The sequence below is a fragment of the Clupea harengus genome, chromosome 17, assembly GCF_900700415.2.
Source record: "Clupea harengus chromosome 17, Ch_v2.0.2, whole genome shotgun sequence".
NCBI classification, from domain to species: domain Eukaryota; kingdom Metazoa; phylum Chordata; class Actinopteri; order Clupeiformes; family Clupeidae; genus Clupea; species Clupea harengus.
The window spans coordinates 23,744,435-23,760,935 of record NC_045168.1 but is presented as its reverse complement, the minus strand read 5'-3'; the positions used below and the strand labels follow the sequence as shown (position 1 = coordinate 23,760,935).

The 16,501-nt window shown below is 41.8% G+C and overlaps 1 protein-coding gene across 3 annotated transcripts; it reads left to right on the top strand.

The window, feature by feature from the left end:
• The first annotated feature begins 980 nt into the window (after nucleotides 1-980).
• LOC116224444 (leukocyte elastase inhibitor-like) lies at nucleotides 981-15,449 on the top strand. Of its 3 annotated transcripts, none has more exons than XM_031584233.2 (7): nucleotides 981-1,060; nucleotides 12,213-12,397; nucleotides 13,291-13,431; nucleotides 13,626-13,743; nucleotides 13,916-14,058; nucleotides 14,139-14,306; nucleotides 14,631-15,449. In XM_031584233.2, the coding sequence occupies exons 2-7, from the start codon at nucleotides 12,221-12,223 to the stop codon at nucleotides 15,030-15,032; spliced, it is 1,149 nt and encodes a 382-aa protein (XP_031440093.1). In that variant the 5' UTR covers nucleotides 981-1,060; nucleotides 12,213-12,220; the 3' UTR covers nucleotides 15,033-15,449. The 3 variants fall into 3 exon arrangements, with proteins under 3 accessions (XP_031440093.1, XP_031440092.1, XP_031440091.1); XM_031584232.2 differs by lacking the exon at nucleotides 981-1,060 and adding an exon at nucleotides 1,092-1,330; XM_031584231.2 differs by lacking the exon at nucleotides 981-1,060 and adding an exon at nucleotides 11,925-12,034.
• The last annotated feature ends 1,052 nt before the right edge of the window (nucleotides 15,450-16,501 follow it).

Below are 16,501 nucleotides of genomic sequence, written 5' to 3'. Positions count from 1 at the left end.
TAAAATCATCCTAGAAATACAGTGGGTAAAATACGTATTGCACACGTCACCATTTTTCTCAGTAAATATTCTCATTAAATATATATCCAGCACTCACATACAGAACCAGGTACTGGAAAGGATGAAAGGTAGCCCGTTCCTTTTTAAAAACAAGTTAGACGAGTCGACGGAGGTCAGTAAAGCTGCATTAGTGCTGTTTTTTGTGCGTTATCATTGTAGTGGTGTTCTACAAGAGGACATGTTTTTCTGTGGAATATGGACATATTCAATAAGTGTGGAGCTCATGTGCATATTCAAATTAATTTAAAAAGAAACATGTAATACAAAATGTTTTACCTATCATGGGTACTTTCATTGTTTAAAGTTTCATTTTGATAGGAGTAAAGGAAAAAATTACATTTTTGAGCTGTATTTTATGCCATGCATTATTAGCACACATCTCAGATTGATGAGAATTAAACATATTTCCTCAACTAGGATTTCTTAGGACTTTTAGTATGTTGTTCTGGACACCTCATAGAAATGATCTATGCTATTTTGCCTGGACTATTACTACATTTACATTTACATTTAGTCATTTAGCAGACGCTTTTGTCCAAAGCGACGTACAAGGGAGAGAATAGTCAAGCTACGAGCAATAGAACCTGGTGTAACAATAAATAAATACTACTTTACATAAGAAATATAACAAAATGAAATAAAAAGGAAAAAAGAAGTGCAGAAATGTAACTGCTGTAATTGCAAGTTACGCACTAGTCGAAGTGCCAGTTAGGACGGGAAGTGCTCTCTGAAGAGTTGGGTCTTCAAAAGCTTCTTAAAGGTAGAGAGGGACGCCCCTGCTCTGGTAGTGCTGGGTAGTTAATTCCACCAACGTGGAACTACAAATGAGAATAGTCTGGACTGCCGTACTTGCACAGACGGCAGTGCCAAACGACGCTCACTAGAAGAGCGCAGCATCCTGGGTGTAACATCATGTGTCATCATCACGTGTCCACCCCGGAAACTTCCATTGACAGGTTCCACTGACAGGGTTTATCTTTGCCTTACTGCTACAAGGCCGGTACGTGTCTATGTATTACCCCTGAAGTTGCAGTTTCACATATTTTCAGTTTATTTGTTTTAAAAAAATCACAGTAAAGCTATAGTGTAAGGCCTATTACGAAACGTAGGCTACGCAATGCGATAGCTAGTCGAGTCAGTGAGAGTTGTGTAACAGGGCGTGTCAAGTAATAAACTTATGGGGAGTAAAGTGTAAATGACAGTTCAGTCTCTGTGTCAGTACGGTGGTAAGAGGACTCCTGAAAGCTAAAATAACGTGTACAACACATCGGTAAGTCCTGGATCAACTTTAGTTAACTTTAGTGTTCGTGGCATTTCCAGTTGAGAATTCTCTATTTCATGGCCGCAATATATCGGTTGATTGTTGCTTCAACAATAGAATGTCGTCACCACTGTCGACCACATTTACATTTCAGTTTCTTTAGTTGATGGTCTGCTCTAGATTAACCTTTCCCGATGAAGTAAGAGGGAGTCTTCGATGTCGTGGTGTGACTTTGTACAAGCTAATTATGTAAAATATGTCGTTGACATGCTTTTGTAATTTAGCCTATAAAATAGGGGGATATTGAGTTGATTAAATCCCAAAAGGACTGTATGCTGATTAACTGAAATAGGTGACAATCGCCACAGGTCTGTCCGTTCAGAACAAGAACGGATGCCAATGTTCCAATGATGCCCGATTTATTGCACACACACACGAAGTGAAGACATGAAGTGGTTGTTGAATATGAAATGATGAACCGTGTAATGGACAATGATCCGTGAATTGACTATCCGTGGTTTCTATAGAATGACATGAATAACAAGACATACAGATATTAACAATGTACAACAAGCATGACTATATTACACACACGATGAATATAACGGCTATGAAATATGGATATGTTCCTTTAACACCGTGCCGCGTAACGGTGAACATTCCATTATCTCCGTTACTAACATTAACTCGTTGAAGTAGCAGTAACAGAGTGAAATACAACAAGACAGTGAATGATTACTATACTAAATGACTAACATATATTATCTACACTAATATTAACAGACTAACTCGCTAAATCACACATATATACAAACACTCACATTCTCAAAGACGCACGGCATGAACGAACGTGAATGTCCTTGATCTAATTGTCCGTCAAGTTCTTGATGATGCTTCTCTTGACAGGCTTATATAGGGGAGATGAGGGGAGCCTTAAACCGGTTTGAAGTGACCAAAAGGTCCGTAAATTTCCACTGTGCACGAGCCCCACGGAACTCTGGGATCAAATGATAGGATGACCTCTCTATGGAGCAAAGTTGTTAACTGATGTTAGACAGTGGTATCTAGTGGGAGGGATGGGAGTCTGATGATTCTGGCAACAGGCCGCGTGTATGTCCGGTCCTTTTTTTTGTTTGTTTTTAAATATGTTTATTGATCAAACCTCAAAGCATAATACAAGCTGTATAGGGAATGACTATGGTTAACAAGGTTTGACAGTTTTTTTTTTTTTTTTCCTTACACACAAATCCCCCCCCCCCCCCCCCCCCCCAGACCGGTGTAGTGAACAAGCATCTCCCACCCATACAGACAGTGAACAAGCATCTCCCACCCATACAGACAGTGAACAAGCATCTCCCACCCATCCACGTCCCTCCCCCTCCCACCCACCCCTGTGTCCTATTAATCACAATGTATAGGATAGCACTGACAGGCAAAGGAAAACAAAACTGCATTGGTAAAACAAAACAGTGAAAAAAGGATTAAGAATGAATAGATAAAATAAATAATACAAAATAAATAGTAGAATAAACAAAAATCAAACAACCAAACAAATGAAAATGGGGAGGGGGGGGAGGGGGTTGTTATTGGCAGAGGGCTGATTGTTTGCATAAGAAAGGAAAGGATCCCAGGTTTTGTGACATTTCTTTAGAGATCCTCTGTCAGTGTGTTTGATTTTTTCAAGGTGTAAAAATGACATTACCTCTTCTAACCAGGAATGTGTGCTAGGCGGCTTTGGGTTCTTCCAATGTAGTAGTATCTGACGCTTGGCTATCAGAGCAGCAAATGCAATAACATTAGCTTGATAACTAGTAATCCTTCCCACAACAGGAGACACACCAAATATAGCAATCAAAGGGCATGGAGACATACGAATATTAAAGACTGTAGAAAGGGTATCAAAAAAGGATGTCCAGAAAGAGTGTAGTTTGGGGCAGGAGAAAAAAGTGTGTGTGTGGTCTGCTGGAGATTGAGAGCACCTAATACAGAGTTCATCTGTATCAGGAAACGGCTTTTTTAGTCTGGCCCTTGTGTAGTGAATTCTGAAGACAACTTTGAATTGGATGAGGCTCATACGTGCACAAATACAAGTAGTATTAATTCTAAGTAAAACATCACTCCACCAGAATTCATCTAGTGTAACACCTAGTTCTTTTTCCCAAATATTCTTCAGCCCGAAAAGAGGAGGAATTTGAGATGAAAGAAGACCATGGATTGACGAGATACTATTTTGTGATACTGGGGAGGACATGATATCCTCTAACAGCGTTTTTTCAGGCAGAGCAGGGAATGAAGTGAATTGTGTTTTGATGAAGTTGCGCAACTGAAAATATCTGAATAGACCTAAATTAGAAATACCAAATTTTGTGGCTAGGTCAGTGAAGTTTCCAAAGGTCCCACCTACATAAAGGTCACTAAAAGAGACAAGGCCCATCTTCTTCCAGTGTGCAAAGGTTTTGTCTATGCTTGACGGTAGAAACAGGTAATGCAGGGAGTGAAGTGGAAGTGCAAGAGTTAGCCTCCAAGACACACCAGATAATATTTGGGCGATGGCACCATTTTTTCAGCATTTGAATGTTAGCGGCCCAGTAATACAACAGCATATTGGGTAAGGCAAAACCGCCTGCTAATTATGGAGTCTTTCTAATTTTCTTTTCTGAATTCTTGGAATCTTGCCAGCCCAAAAGAAAGACAGTATAACAGTGTCCAATGACTTAAAAAATGATTTGGGAAGAAAAAGAGGGAGGGTCTGAAACAGAAATAGGATTCGAGGTAGCACGTTCATTTTGATAGTTTCAATTCGGCCAACAAGTGAAAGGGGTAACTTGTGCCATCTTTGAAGGTCTGATTTGATATTTTCAGTCAGTTTTATGAAATTATCTTTATGTAGGGACTTGAGAGAGTGGGAAATATTGACACCTAAATATTTAAAACCGTTGGGGGAAAAGTGAAAAGGCAAAGCCCCTGAGGCAATGGATTTGGCTGGTTGATTAACTGGGGAACAGAGACTCTTAGTAATATTCAGTTTGTACCCTGAAAAAGTACAAAACAACTTCAGCAGATTCACTATTTCATCAACGCAGTTCACAGGATCTTGCACATATAGCAATAGATCATCCGCATACAATGACACTCTGTGCTCCATGCCTCCTCTGTCTATACCTGAGAATACCAGAGAGCTTTTAAGGGCTATGGACAGGGGTTCAATGGCCAGTGCAACTAGTGAAGGTGACAGGGGGCATCCCTGACGTGTGCCACGTGTGAGAGAGAAGGGAGAAGACATTTCAGAATTAGTTTTAACGCTAGCTACAGGTGAAGAGTATAACAGGCGAATCCAGGAGATGAATTTGGAGCCAAAACCAAATTTGTGTAGTACAGTAAACAGATACTGCCACTCGACGCGGTCAAACGCCTTCTCTGTATCCAAATAAATCACCATCTCTGGGGTTGGAGAAGCAGAGGGACATAGAACCACACTCAAAAGTCTACGCACTCTAGATGACAGTTGACGGCCAAGGATAAAACCTGTTTGGTCTTCCGAAATTATGCTTGGAAGACAAGTCTCAAGTCTGCGTGACAGCACTTTTGCCAACAACTTTAAATCATTATTCAGGAGGCTTATAGGTCTGTAGCTACCACATAAATTAGGGTCCTTATCCTTCTTTAATATAAGAGAAATCAGAGCTTGGTTGAGTGTTGGGGGCAAAACACCCTTTTCTAGAGAATCATTATAGACTTCCAATAGTATAGGAGCAAGTTGTGTTGAGAACTTCTTGTAAAACTCCACTGAATAACCATCTGGGCCAGGGCTTTTGTTACTCTGCATTTGAGAAATACAGGAAGTAATTTCTCCCAAATTTAGGGGTTCATCTAAACGTTTTGTAAGTTCTTCACTTAAAGTTGGAAAGTCTAGATTATTAAGAAAAGTATCCATAACAGATGTGTCAAGAGGGGGTTGTGATTTGTAGAGCGTAGAGTAAAAGGAAGCAAACTCTGAGTTTATTTTTGATGGGTCGGTAGTCAGGGTATGAGATGAATCAGAGATTTGTGGTATAAAGCGGGAGGCGCATTGATGCCTAAGTTGTGAGGCTAGAAGGCGGCCGGCCTTATCCCCATGCTCATAGTAAGTCGCCCTTGTACTTTAGTAGATATTCTGCCTTCCCTGTTGATAGTAAATCAAATTCAGTTTGTAATTGTAGACGTTTGGTTGTTAAATCTGGGTTAATTGTTGAGGCCTGCTGTCTGTCTATATCCAGTATTGCGTCCAAAAGTTCCTGCTGTTTTAATCTCCTGTTTTTAGTTAAATGTGCACTGAAAAATATGATACCCCCACGAATAAATGCTTTTAGCGTTTCCCATAAGAGTGATGGGGATACCTGATCAGACCTGTTTGTTTCAAAGAAAACATCTATATTTGTTGACACAAAGTGACAAAAGTCTGCGTTGGCTAGTAAGCCTGAGTTAAGTCTCCATCCTCCTTGATGTCTGTGCGAACTAGATGGGAGACAGAGGTCTAAGATGTGAGGTGCATGGTCAGAAATGACAATGGCGGAGTATTGTGCAGAGTTAACAAAAGAAAGAAGGGCCTTGTCAATAAATAAAGTAATCAATGCGGGAATAGACCTGATGAACAGTGGAGTAATAGGAGAAATCTTTAGTATTAGGGTGAAAGAAACGCCAGGGACCGACGCCGCCAATTTGATCCATATAAGCTGATAATGCCTTAGACATTGCAGTAGGTCTGACTGATTTAGAGTGAGAGCGATCCAGTGTAGGATTTGTAACACAGTTGAAGTCTCCTCCCAAAATTAAATGATGGGTATCTAAATTTGGAAGATTAGAGAACATTGTGAATATAAAGTCTGGGCTGTCCCAGTTGGGAGCATATATGTTTGCTAAAACAACAGGTGTTTGGAAAAGCTTTCCTGAAACTATGACATAGCGACCACCAGAATCACAGTACACATGTTCTGGATTTGCTATTAAAATTGGAATGAAAAATGTGTCCAACCCAAGGCTTACGAAGTCTCATATGATCATCTATGCGTAGATGTGTCTCCTGTAGAAAGACGACATCAGCGGAAAGACTCTTTAAATGTGAAAAAACTTTGGAGCGTTTAATTTGCCCTCCTAAGCCGCGCACGTTCCAGGTAACTACTTTAAGATGATGCCCATTTAAACCGCCTGGTGCGTTTGTCATTTGTAATACCCCAGGAATCTGTCAATAGGAAATGTGCCCAGCCCTGCCATAAGTATTGGACCATGGTGTAGTGGGGAGGGGAAGAGGAGGGAGCAAGAGAGGAAAAAAACCCCCACCAAAACAATTAATCAAAACGAAAATAAAAATAACAACATCAAAAAAGACATAGGACATCATACCAACCCACCCACCCCACCCAAAATCCCAACATTCCAACTGGAAACATAGCACAAACATCTGATGCTCGTCTGCAGAGGGCAGCGAGCAGCCATAGTACACATACATACGACCGATTTTTCATGTATTGTTATCTGCTCCTAATATTGTACTGATATTATACCCTAGGCAGTGAAGCCACCCAATAAACTGAGACTATGTACTCTTGCACTCTGAACAGGAGCCTCACAATTATATGATATCTAGTTTGTGGAGACAAAACATCCAAAAGTCTAGAAAATTACATTAGAGAAAATGTAAGTTAATGTTAGCCACTAACTGTACAACAAGATAGAGCACATCGAGGTGGCAGCGGTCACTTAACATTCACTCACTCAAAACGTGATGGTTAAATTATACAGACAAAAATAACAGGCTTAAATGAAGAACAAGCCTACCCATTTGTTTCCCACTGAAACGAAAATGCATGAACCTCAATCAAATCAGTTCAGTATGTTAATATATACAGATCAGCCAGCCAGAGCTAGCAGTCACCTGAGGTTAGCAATGTGGCCATTCAACGTGATGATTCAGCGTTCCTCGGTAGGGCTTAATTTCTCCGGGGTACGGATGCGTTCTTGATAGAATGCCTCAGCGTCTGCAGGAGAGTTGAAAAAATGTTCTCTGTTGTCATAGGTGATACGGAGACGAGCTGGATACAGCATGCCAAATCGCACTCCTCGTTTGTAGAGAAGGCTTTTGATCTCGTTGAATGCTGAGCGCTTCTTTGCCACTGCCACGCTAAAATCCTCGAATATACGGATTCCATTACCGTTGTGGGCAATGTTCTTGTTCAGCACAATCTCTTTCTCCGTGTATCTGTGGAATCTCACAATAAAAGGTCTCGGTGCATCTCCTGCTCTTGGCTTGGGCTGTAAACTTCTATGGGCACGATCTTGCTCAGGAGGCTCAGAGAGTGATCCACCAAGCAGGGTATGAAACATTTTCACCATGAAGTCTCTAGGATCTTTCCCCTCAGTATTTTCTGGTAGCCCCAGCACTCGGAGATTTTGACGCTTTGATCTTGATTCCAAATCTTCCAATTTAGCCTTAAGCGCAACTTTCTCCTGAATCACCGACTGTAGGTTGGATTGTAGCCCACTCACATCACATTCTATCTGGGTTATCCTGTCGCTATGATCAGATAGGCCAGTTTCCATTTCTCTAATTGTGGATGCTTGGGTGGATGTCGCCTCAATCGATTGGACTGATGAGCGGATAGGTTCCAGGGAGCCATTTAGTAGAGTTGTAAATTCGCCAGTCATCGTTTTTCTAAGTTTGTCGAGTTCTTGAACCAACCTTTCAGTAGTGAGTGGTGAAGGGCTATCTGCCATGTTGCTAGCACAACTTTTAATACTGGGTGTAGAAGTTTGAGTTGACGTCTTGTTGGTTTTTGCCGACCTGCCTGTCATTTCTGTCCTTTTCGAATGTCGAAATCATTTGAGTCTCTCGAAATTAGATAGTAGATGGAGATATAGGGTATTTTAGAAAAAATAATCTGAAAGTTATCGGAGCACAGCCAACGCACGTCTTAACACTCCATTGCGTAACCGGAAGTCCCGTATGTCCGGTCCTTGACCTGGACCTGCGCCGTCCGTATTCTGCCATCAGCTCCTGGAATGACTGCTGTGACTTTACCAACAGGCCACAAGGCACGTGGAAGCTGCTGGTCGACAATCATGACAATGCTGTCAACTGTGAGTGCGTCCCTTTCCTGTTGCCACTTGGAACGGGTCTGTAGTGATGGCAGGTAGTTTCTGATGTACTTGACCCAGAACTGGTCCGCTAGGGCCTGGCGCTGCTTCCACCTGCGACGGCTGAGGAGCTCTGTTTCAGAGTAGATGACCTGGGGAATTGATGGATCACGCCGCCCCATCAGGAGCATGTTGGGTGTGATGGGATCTAGATCTGCAATGTCTGATGACGTGTATGACGATGATGCCTTCCACTTCGATCAACACTGTCATCAAAACCTCCTCCGCAACCGACTGAGCTCCCAGGGTGGTGTGTAGGGCAGATTTGATGGACCGGATTTCTCTCTCCCGAAATCTCTCACCGAAATGTGGGGCATTTGGGGAATTGAATTTTAAGCTGATCTGCTGACCAGCCAATTGGGCCTGTAGCTCTGGTGTAAGAGCTTTGAAGGCATCCTGTAGCTCTGAGTTGCCACCTCTGAAGTTTGTGCCTTGTGTAACGATGGTCAAGCAACGGGGAGACGGAGGCGAAACTGTTGAACTTTCTTTCTTTTATTTTCCTTTAGAAAATAAATCAAAACATTGCCTTCAGGCTTTGGTGTGAACATACAGCATCTGCACAAGCAAAATATAAAGAATGCATCATGTTACATATAGGCAACATCTACGTCAATATCCCATTGTACACTATCAGCGCTTGCTAGCCAGCAAGGCGCCAGACAGAATGTCTGAACACATGGAACGACAGCTAATTAACGTTCGGTAAAACTCGCTAACATTCGCTGTCATAATAATAATAATAATACTTAATACTTAATACGTAATAATTAGGGCTGTCAGCGTTAACGCGTTAATCTATGCGATTAATGCGGTCGCGATTAACGCGATGAAATATTTTAACGCAGTTAACGCAACTTGTAACTTGTAAAAATGTAATAATTTTTTTTTTTAAACTTTAGTTTAGTTTAGTTTAGTTTAGTTAGGGCTGTGTAGGCTACGGTTAACTCGCCTTGCTCCTTTATTGATGTCAGGTGAAAACTTGAAACAATAACAATAATACACCAGGAAAGGAAAATACTAGGTATCTTAACGAAACACAGCGAGTTACTATTAGATTCATTACACCAAGAATCAGAGCAACAACAGATTACAACACAGCTTTTTACAACTTTTTAAACTTTAGTTTAGTTTAGTTTAGTTTAGTTTAGTTTAGTTTAGTTAGGGCTGTGTAGGCTACGGTTAACTCGCCTTGCTCCTTTATTGATGTCAGGTGAAAACTTGAAACAATAACAATAATACACCAGGAAAGGAAAATACTAGGTATCTTAACGAAACACAGCGAGTTACTATTAGATTCATTACACCAAGAATCAGAGCAACAACAGATTACAACACAGCTGGCTAATAAGTGCTAACGTCTGCCACCAACTGAGTTATGAATGAATGAATGGTGTGCTAACGGTCACATATTAGAACGTAACGTATCTAAATGAAAAATAATTACATTCTACGTTACAACGAACTGTTAGATTTGGGCGTTTTTCATATACTTTCAACTCATATGAGTTCCTCCCCCACAAGAATGGCTACCTTCATTAACACACAAATGGCAGAAAGACCCTTCCTGTCTGCTGACATTCACACCTTTTCATATATAGGTAGCCCAGCATGCACACAACCAGACCACAGACACACCCATTATGCTAAGTTGTGTATTCTATTGACTATAACTGAAATGTAATTTGTATACTGAGTGTGTTGTGTTGAAGAAAGGATGCCGTAGAGACACCAACCGCTATGACCGGTGAGAGAACGGAGCAAGGAGAATTGAGGAGACATCGCGGCCTGTGGAGACAAAGGCCAACCAGAAGACAACCTACACTATGGATCAGACCTCCTAATCTCTCCTTCTCTCTCTCCATCGTAGCGTGTTGTGTGTGCTCGAGGTCTGGTACATGCTGTTGATGTACGAGGTGCTGTCACTCTGTGCCATGCTGTGCGTTAGGGCGGGGCTCGGGCTTGGGGCAGGTCCGGGGGTGTGGGTGGGGACCACCGCCGGCACCTGATTGGCTGAGGCATTCTGTGGACTCACCACAGCACCGGCCCCTATGCTAGGCATAATGGGGGTGGGGAGGGGGAGGCTGTAAGATGGCGGCAGGCCCGAGGGGAGGCCCATGCACGGGGGCTTGGCATGGGGGTCGGGGGAGAGGGATGGACTCGGGGGTGCCGGGGTAAGCCGGCTGGAGGGCGACGTGTACGTGGCGGGGGCGGCTGGGTTGATGCTGATGGCACCCACCGGGTGTTGATGGGACACCGGGGCCCCCGAGCCGCTCTCGGATCCCGCTTAGCAACGTGTCATGGTGAAAAGAAATAAGGTGGCGGAGGTGAGCTGCAACATTCATTTCATTTTACGATGATTTCCTCAATAACATAGCGCAACTGTGGCATAAAAGCAAAGTCAAACTGGAGATATGGCGATGGCGTACTCATTGAACATCGGCAGACTGAACATGCAACTGCCTCACACCAGTTTTTCTAATAGCAAGGGTAACCACACAACCATAAAACGGCCACAAACCCAGACGGTTCTTTTCTGACAGCCGTTGTCTGTCCCTCTTTCTCGATGCATGGACTTTGTAGTATGAAGCAACAGTTTCTCATGAACACACCCTAACGTAATCGGCTGTCCACGAGGCACGTTCCAGCTGGATGTGGCAGCGTGGGTTTGGTTGGGTTTCCAGTGTCCTTTAAATTGGGAAATATCTTTCCAAAGAATTGTTTTAAAAAAAAAAAACGCTTTCCAAAGAATAATTTTCCCATTCACCTCAGGGTTCAATATATATTAGCCTATCTATTCTCAATACAATAATATTAATAAAAGTCACACTCAGCCTGTGTTAGAGAGCACTCTGTTCTCAGGCAACTTACCTAAGGAATCAAGAAAATCATTTTTGTTTGAATTTTAGGTATGTGTTTTTTTATTACCAAGACAAAATTAATTGATTAATTATAACTTATAACTTTCAGAGTTTAGAACCAACAAACTATATTGGTTCTTCCAATCAGTTTTGAGCTGATTAGGTGGTTAGGCCAAGACTAGGTCTGATTGCAGTTGACCTGGTAATGTTCAAAAATGTGCTTAACTGCAGGTCTGTTCTCAAACTCAGAGAAAACATCAGAGCCTGATTTCTGATCAGATATTCTGGATGTTTCGGAGATTTTTCTAACTTTCAGTTGTTCACATCAGCCATATTTTTAAGATTGTAGAAAGGTGGCAATGATTTTTAGCATTTTTACTTCTTTTAACCTCAATCCAGAGGACAACTGCAACAGCAAACTCAGTGGCATAAAGAATAATGCAATGTGATAATGGTAAGGTTACACACCACAGTTTTATTAAGTAAAAAAAAAGTCTCAGACATTTCCTGAGAACTACTAGATGTACAGAGTCCAGAGAGCAGAGAGCAACCTGTTCCATGGAATAGGGGAGTGGCTGAGCATGCAGTGGAATATAAATTTGGGAAGTGAGGTGAGAATGACATTCACATCTCTGCGTTGGTGGTGAGAAATCACTTGATACCAGAAGCGAAATACATTTTAACGGTAAGTTCTACTGACTTTCTTAAGGGTTAAAGAGATTTCAATGGGGAATTCTCTATGATTGCTACAATTTAGCCTTGGTTATGTGTGGTGCTCACAACTTTTTTGGTGTATGGCCATTAGAATGGCACGGTGAGATGAAGTTTTGACTTTTATGACTCCTTTATCCCATTCTCTATAGGTCCGACAATGGAGGCACTGGCAGCAGCAAACGCAAACTTCTCTCTTGAACTTTTCAAGAAGATCACGGAGATCACGAAGGCCAAGAACACCGGCAATGTGTTCTACTCACCACTCAGCATCTCTTCTGCGTTGGCCATGGTCTCTCTCGGAGCCAAGGGAAATACTGAAGTCCAAATGCATGAGGTGAGTTCACAATGCACACGGTTCAGTGAAGCCATGGATAGCTTCACTCAGGGCAACTGCATTCAGTGCATGATGTAGAGATGATAAGTGAGCACAGAATATAGTAACAGAACACTTATTAATAATCCTTTTACCTTTTTCCTGAAGATTCTGAACCTTGACAAAGTCGAGGATGATGTCCATGTTATCATTACCCACAAGAACCGAACAGAACAGGACAGTTCAGTAATGCAGCAAGACCCAAAACTCCTCACGCTGTTTTTAGAACTTTTGAAAAAAAGCTGCACAATACATTCGTAGCATGTCCATAACGTAGCAACAACAAGCGGACCGGGAGCACTCTGGTTCTGAGGAAGTGAGAGGTTAATGTTACCTGGCCTACTTATAGTCAATGACGATACAGAAGCCACGTTTTTAAAAATATTTTATTAAACGGAGACAATTCGTTCGGATAGCGTGTTTTGCTTTTAACTGAGCAAAATGATGCTGGCAGACATGAATGCGTAGGAAAGAATCTTAAATGCTTTCTTTCCTTTAGTATAGGGTACACTGGAGCATCCTTTATGAATGGAAAATAGATAGTATCGCCCCACAACTTCTTGCGACAGCAACAACAACCCAATCAACAACCGATCAACGTGACCCAAGCCAATAACGTCCACCTTCGCATAATTAGTAGCCTAGTATATATGCAGTCGGAATTTCTTTGCACCGTGGTTGTCTTTGCCAAAGTCCTTATGAATTGTAGGCTACTTCACATCTTTCCTTGACCTCATGACGTTTTCAAGGAAAAGTGTAGGAAAAGACGATAGAATGGACCATACGACCTTTGGTTTTATCGGCACAATATAACTGAACACTTATCAATAATCCTTTTTTCATTTTCTCTAAAGACCCTGAACCTTAACAAAGTTGAGGGTGATGTCCATGTTGCCTTCAACAAGCTCTTCGCTGAACTCAACAAAGACGGAGCCCCATATGCACTGATTCTGGCCAATCGCCTGTATGGAGAAAAGACCTACAAGTTTGTTGAGGTAAGACCATCTGCTTCACACAGACAGCAGTCACTGGCATGTGGCATGAAATGTAACATTGATCAACACTTTTCCATGCCAGTAAAGGAAGCAGGAATCTGGGTGTGTTAGTGCCAGAAAATGATGGCCTCTATAGTTCTGACCTGACTTTGATCAAGCCATCATTCCTTGTTTTTTTTCCTCCCATTCTTCAGAAATTCCTTGCTGACACTAAGACACTCTACCTTGCCGAGTTGGAGGAGGTTGACTTCATCTCAAATGCAGAGGCGGCCCGAGTAAAAATCAACAAATGGGTGGAGAAAAAGACACGAGGTAATCATCAATCAGTGCTGAAACCCAAACAGCATAACCTTACATACAAAACACCTCTTTTTGTACCTTTCTGTCACTGCCGTAAAAATGAAACAGCTCCACATATTCGTCTAATGATTTATTTGTGTTTCAATTTCTCTGTTCTTGATTTGTTGATCCATCTATATTGTAGAGACAATCAAGGATCTGTTGGCTAAAGGGATTTTGGATACTGATACAAGACTTGTGCTGGTAAACGCCACCTACTTCAAAGGCGACTGGGACATGAAGTTCAACAGTGTCCAGACCACTGAAGTACCATTTAAGATCAACAAGGTAATGGTTGTCAAAAACAGTTGATAATTAACTCCCCTCCCATGTGCTTGTATGTATTAAGTCATTGTGTCTGTTTGCAGAATGAAAGTAAGCCTGTGCAAATGATGCATCAGTCAACTTTGTTCACCTTAACCTACGTCCCCGATGCCAACTGCCAGATTCTGGAACTCCCCTATGAGGGTAAAGACATGAGCATGCTCATTATGCTCCCAAACAACATGGAGGACAACACCACTGGACTGGAGAAGGTAAAACAGTGACGTGCACAGTAATGTTAGATGGGTTGGTACAAAGTTTCTAACATAGAACTGAATGAACATTAGATGAAATATCTCTAACCTATTATCAGCCTAACCTAACCTATTAGAGGTTATAGTTTATGTACATAAGTGTTTTTGTCAACTACAAACTAATATTTTAATGTTCAAACTTGAAAAAGTAAGCATGTAGTCCTTTTCGTCAGCTGTGCTAGCTATGTAACAGAGGGTCCAACCTGGATCATTAGAGATTCAGACATTCAGATACCCAGTCATTGCTCTGATATATAACCTCTCTCTTTGCCACTCCCTAAGCTGGAGCAGATGCTCACGTATGACAAACTTGTGGAGTGGACCAGGCCTGACATGATGCACACCGTGTGGGTCGAGGTGGGTCTCCCCAGGTTCAAGCTGGAAGAGACCTATGATCTCGAGGAGATCCTGGTCAGCATGGGCATGGTGGATGCCTTTAGCCCCCAGTGTGACTTCTCCGGCATGTCCTGCGACAATCTGGTTCTGTCCAAGGTCGTGCACAAGTCCTTTGTGGAAGTGAACGAGGAGGGCACTGTGGCAGGCGCAGCTACAGCTTCCCTCGTGAATGTGGGCTGTGGCCTGGATTCCCCAGAGAGGTTCATGGCGGACCACCCCTTCCTCTTCTTCATCCGACACAACCCCACACAGAGCATCCTTTTCTATGGCCGCTACAGCTCCCCTTAAGCTGAGGCTAGAGTGGTAAAGAAGTCTACATAGAAAGATGTCTCAGGAATGTCTGAAGAGATCCTGTGTCTGACTAGCTACCTGTAACCTAAAGTCTTACTATAAAATAGTCTTATACTGGATGCTTTAAGAATGTTACTCTACCTAACTGTATGAACCTGGGAGAGGCAGTTGTAACACGAGCACTTCTTGCAGCCAAAGACTGATCCCTGATCTCAGGCGCGCGCCCACCCGCAAAGCAGACAGTGCTGCCGCTGTTTTTTTTTTTTACATTCGAATATTAATTTTCACATTCGAAATTCTATTTTTAACAACTATTCGAATACATATTCGAATTTAGAATATTCGTTGACAGCCCTAGTGGTTATTGACTTGTTATACCATGTCACATGTCAAATAAATCTACTCGAAATATAATGCCCTTGTCTCTTTATTGGCGCTTTAAGGAGAATAAATGAATGATGTTTTAACACATATTGCCTCATATAGCCTCAGCACTAGAGACACTAGAGACAATAATGGTTCATTTGATCAGCAAGTACAGTCCAGCAATAGAACTCACACTCCAATGGAATCAGTCAGATGCAGCGAGAATTATTGCAAGAGACTGCTTATTTAGGCAAACAAATAAAAAGCTGAGAATTGTCCCTGTAGTTCACCAGTGCTGGTTAGGTCTAACCGTTTGCTACTGAAGTGTATATATATATATACATTTCTTACTGTAGTTAAATAACTAAGTTTGTGTCTGGGATCCATGCTAGGGCTTCATTGTTCAAAGTAGACAGTGCCTGAGGACCAGGGCACTGGTACTTGGTGCAGCCGTTGATGATGTGATCAGCAGTTTGCTCTTCCCCACAAGGTTTGTAAGTTGTTGTATGTGTTGACAAACAAGAGCTAAGAGATAAACAAGTGTACATGCATGAGTGGTGCACTGATGCGTAAGTTTGATTGGATTAAAGTCATTGCATTAAGACTGGAAATCTAACTCCAAGACAAGGTCAAGGCAGTTAATTTTGTATTTATTGCTGATAATTCCAGGGAGAAAAAAAAAAAATTAAAAAAAAATCAACAATTGGCATAAAATCCAAATCATCCTAGAAATATATTTGACCTTTCCAGTACATAGTGACATTTAGATATCAAAGAATACAGTAAACACACAACTGAAGGTAACAGTTTACCTTGTACACAGTACAGCATTTTTTTTAACCATTAAAAAGTTTGACAAGTATAACTGGCAGATTTATGTGTACAACAATCCCATGAGATCGCAAGGTTCATCCAACAACATCAACTTAATGTAGTGGTCCACCTTTTACCATGTAAGCATTTCGGCCTTCTTGTGTTTCAGTACAAAGTCCCACTATGCAGATTGATGTTTAGTGTAACTAAAATTATGTTTCTGTTGTTGCTCTTCTCTTCAAGCAAAATAGGTTTACAATTTCAGGAGTCACTTCAGAACATTTTAA

Excerpts from the sequence above, each read along its gene's own strand:
- LOC116224444 (XM_031584233.2), top strand. The coding sequence starts at position 12,221 with ATGGAGGCACTGGCAGCAGCAAACGCAAACTTCTCTCTTGAACTTTTC. Across the intron at positions 14,059-14,138 it reads TACCATTTAAGATCAACAAG|AATGAAAGTAAGCCTGTGCA; the intron begins GTAATGGTTGTC and ends GTCTGTTTGCAG. Across the intron at positions 14,307-14,630 it reads ACACCACTGGACTGGAGAAG|CTGGAGCAGATGCTCACGTA; the intron begins GTAAAACAGTGA and ends CCACTCCCTAAG.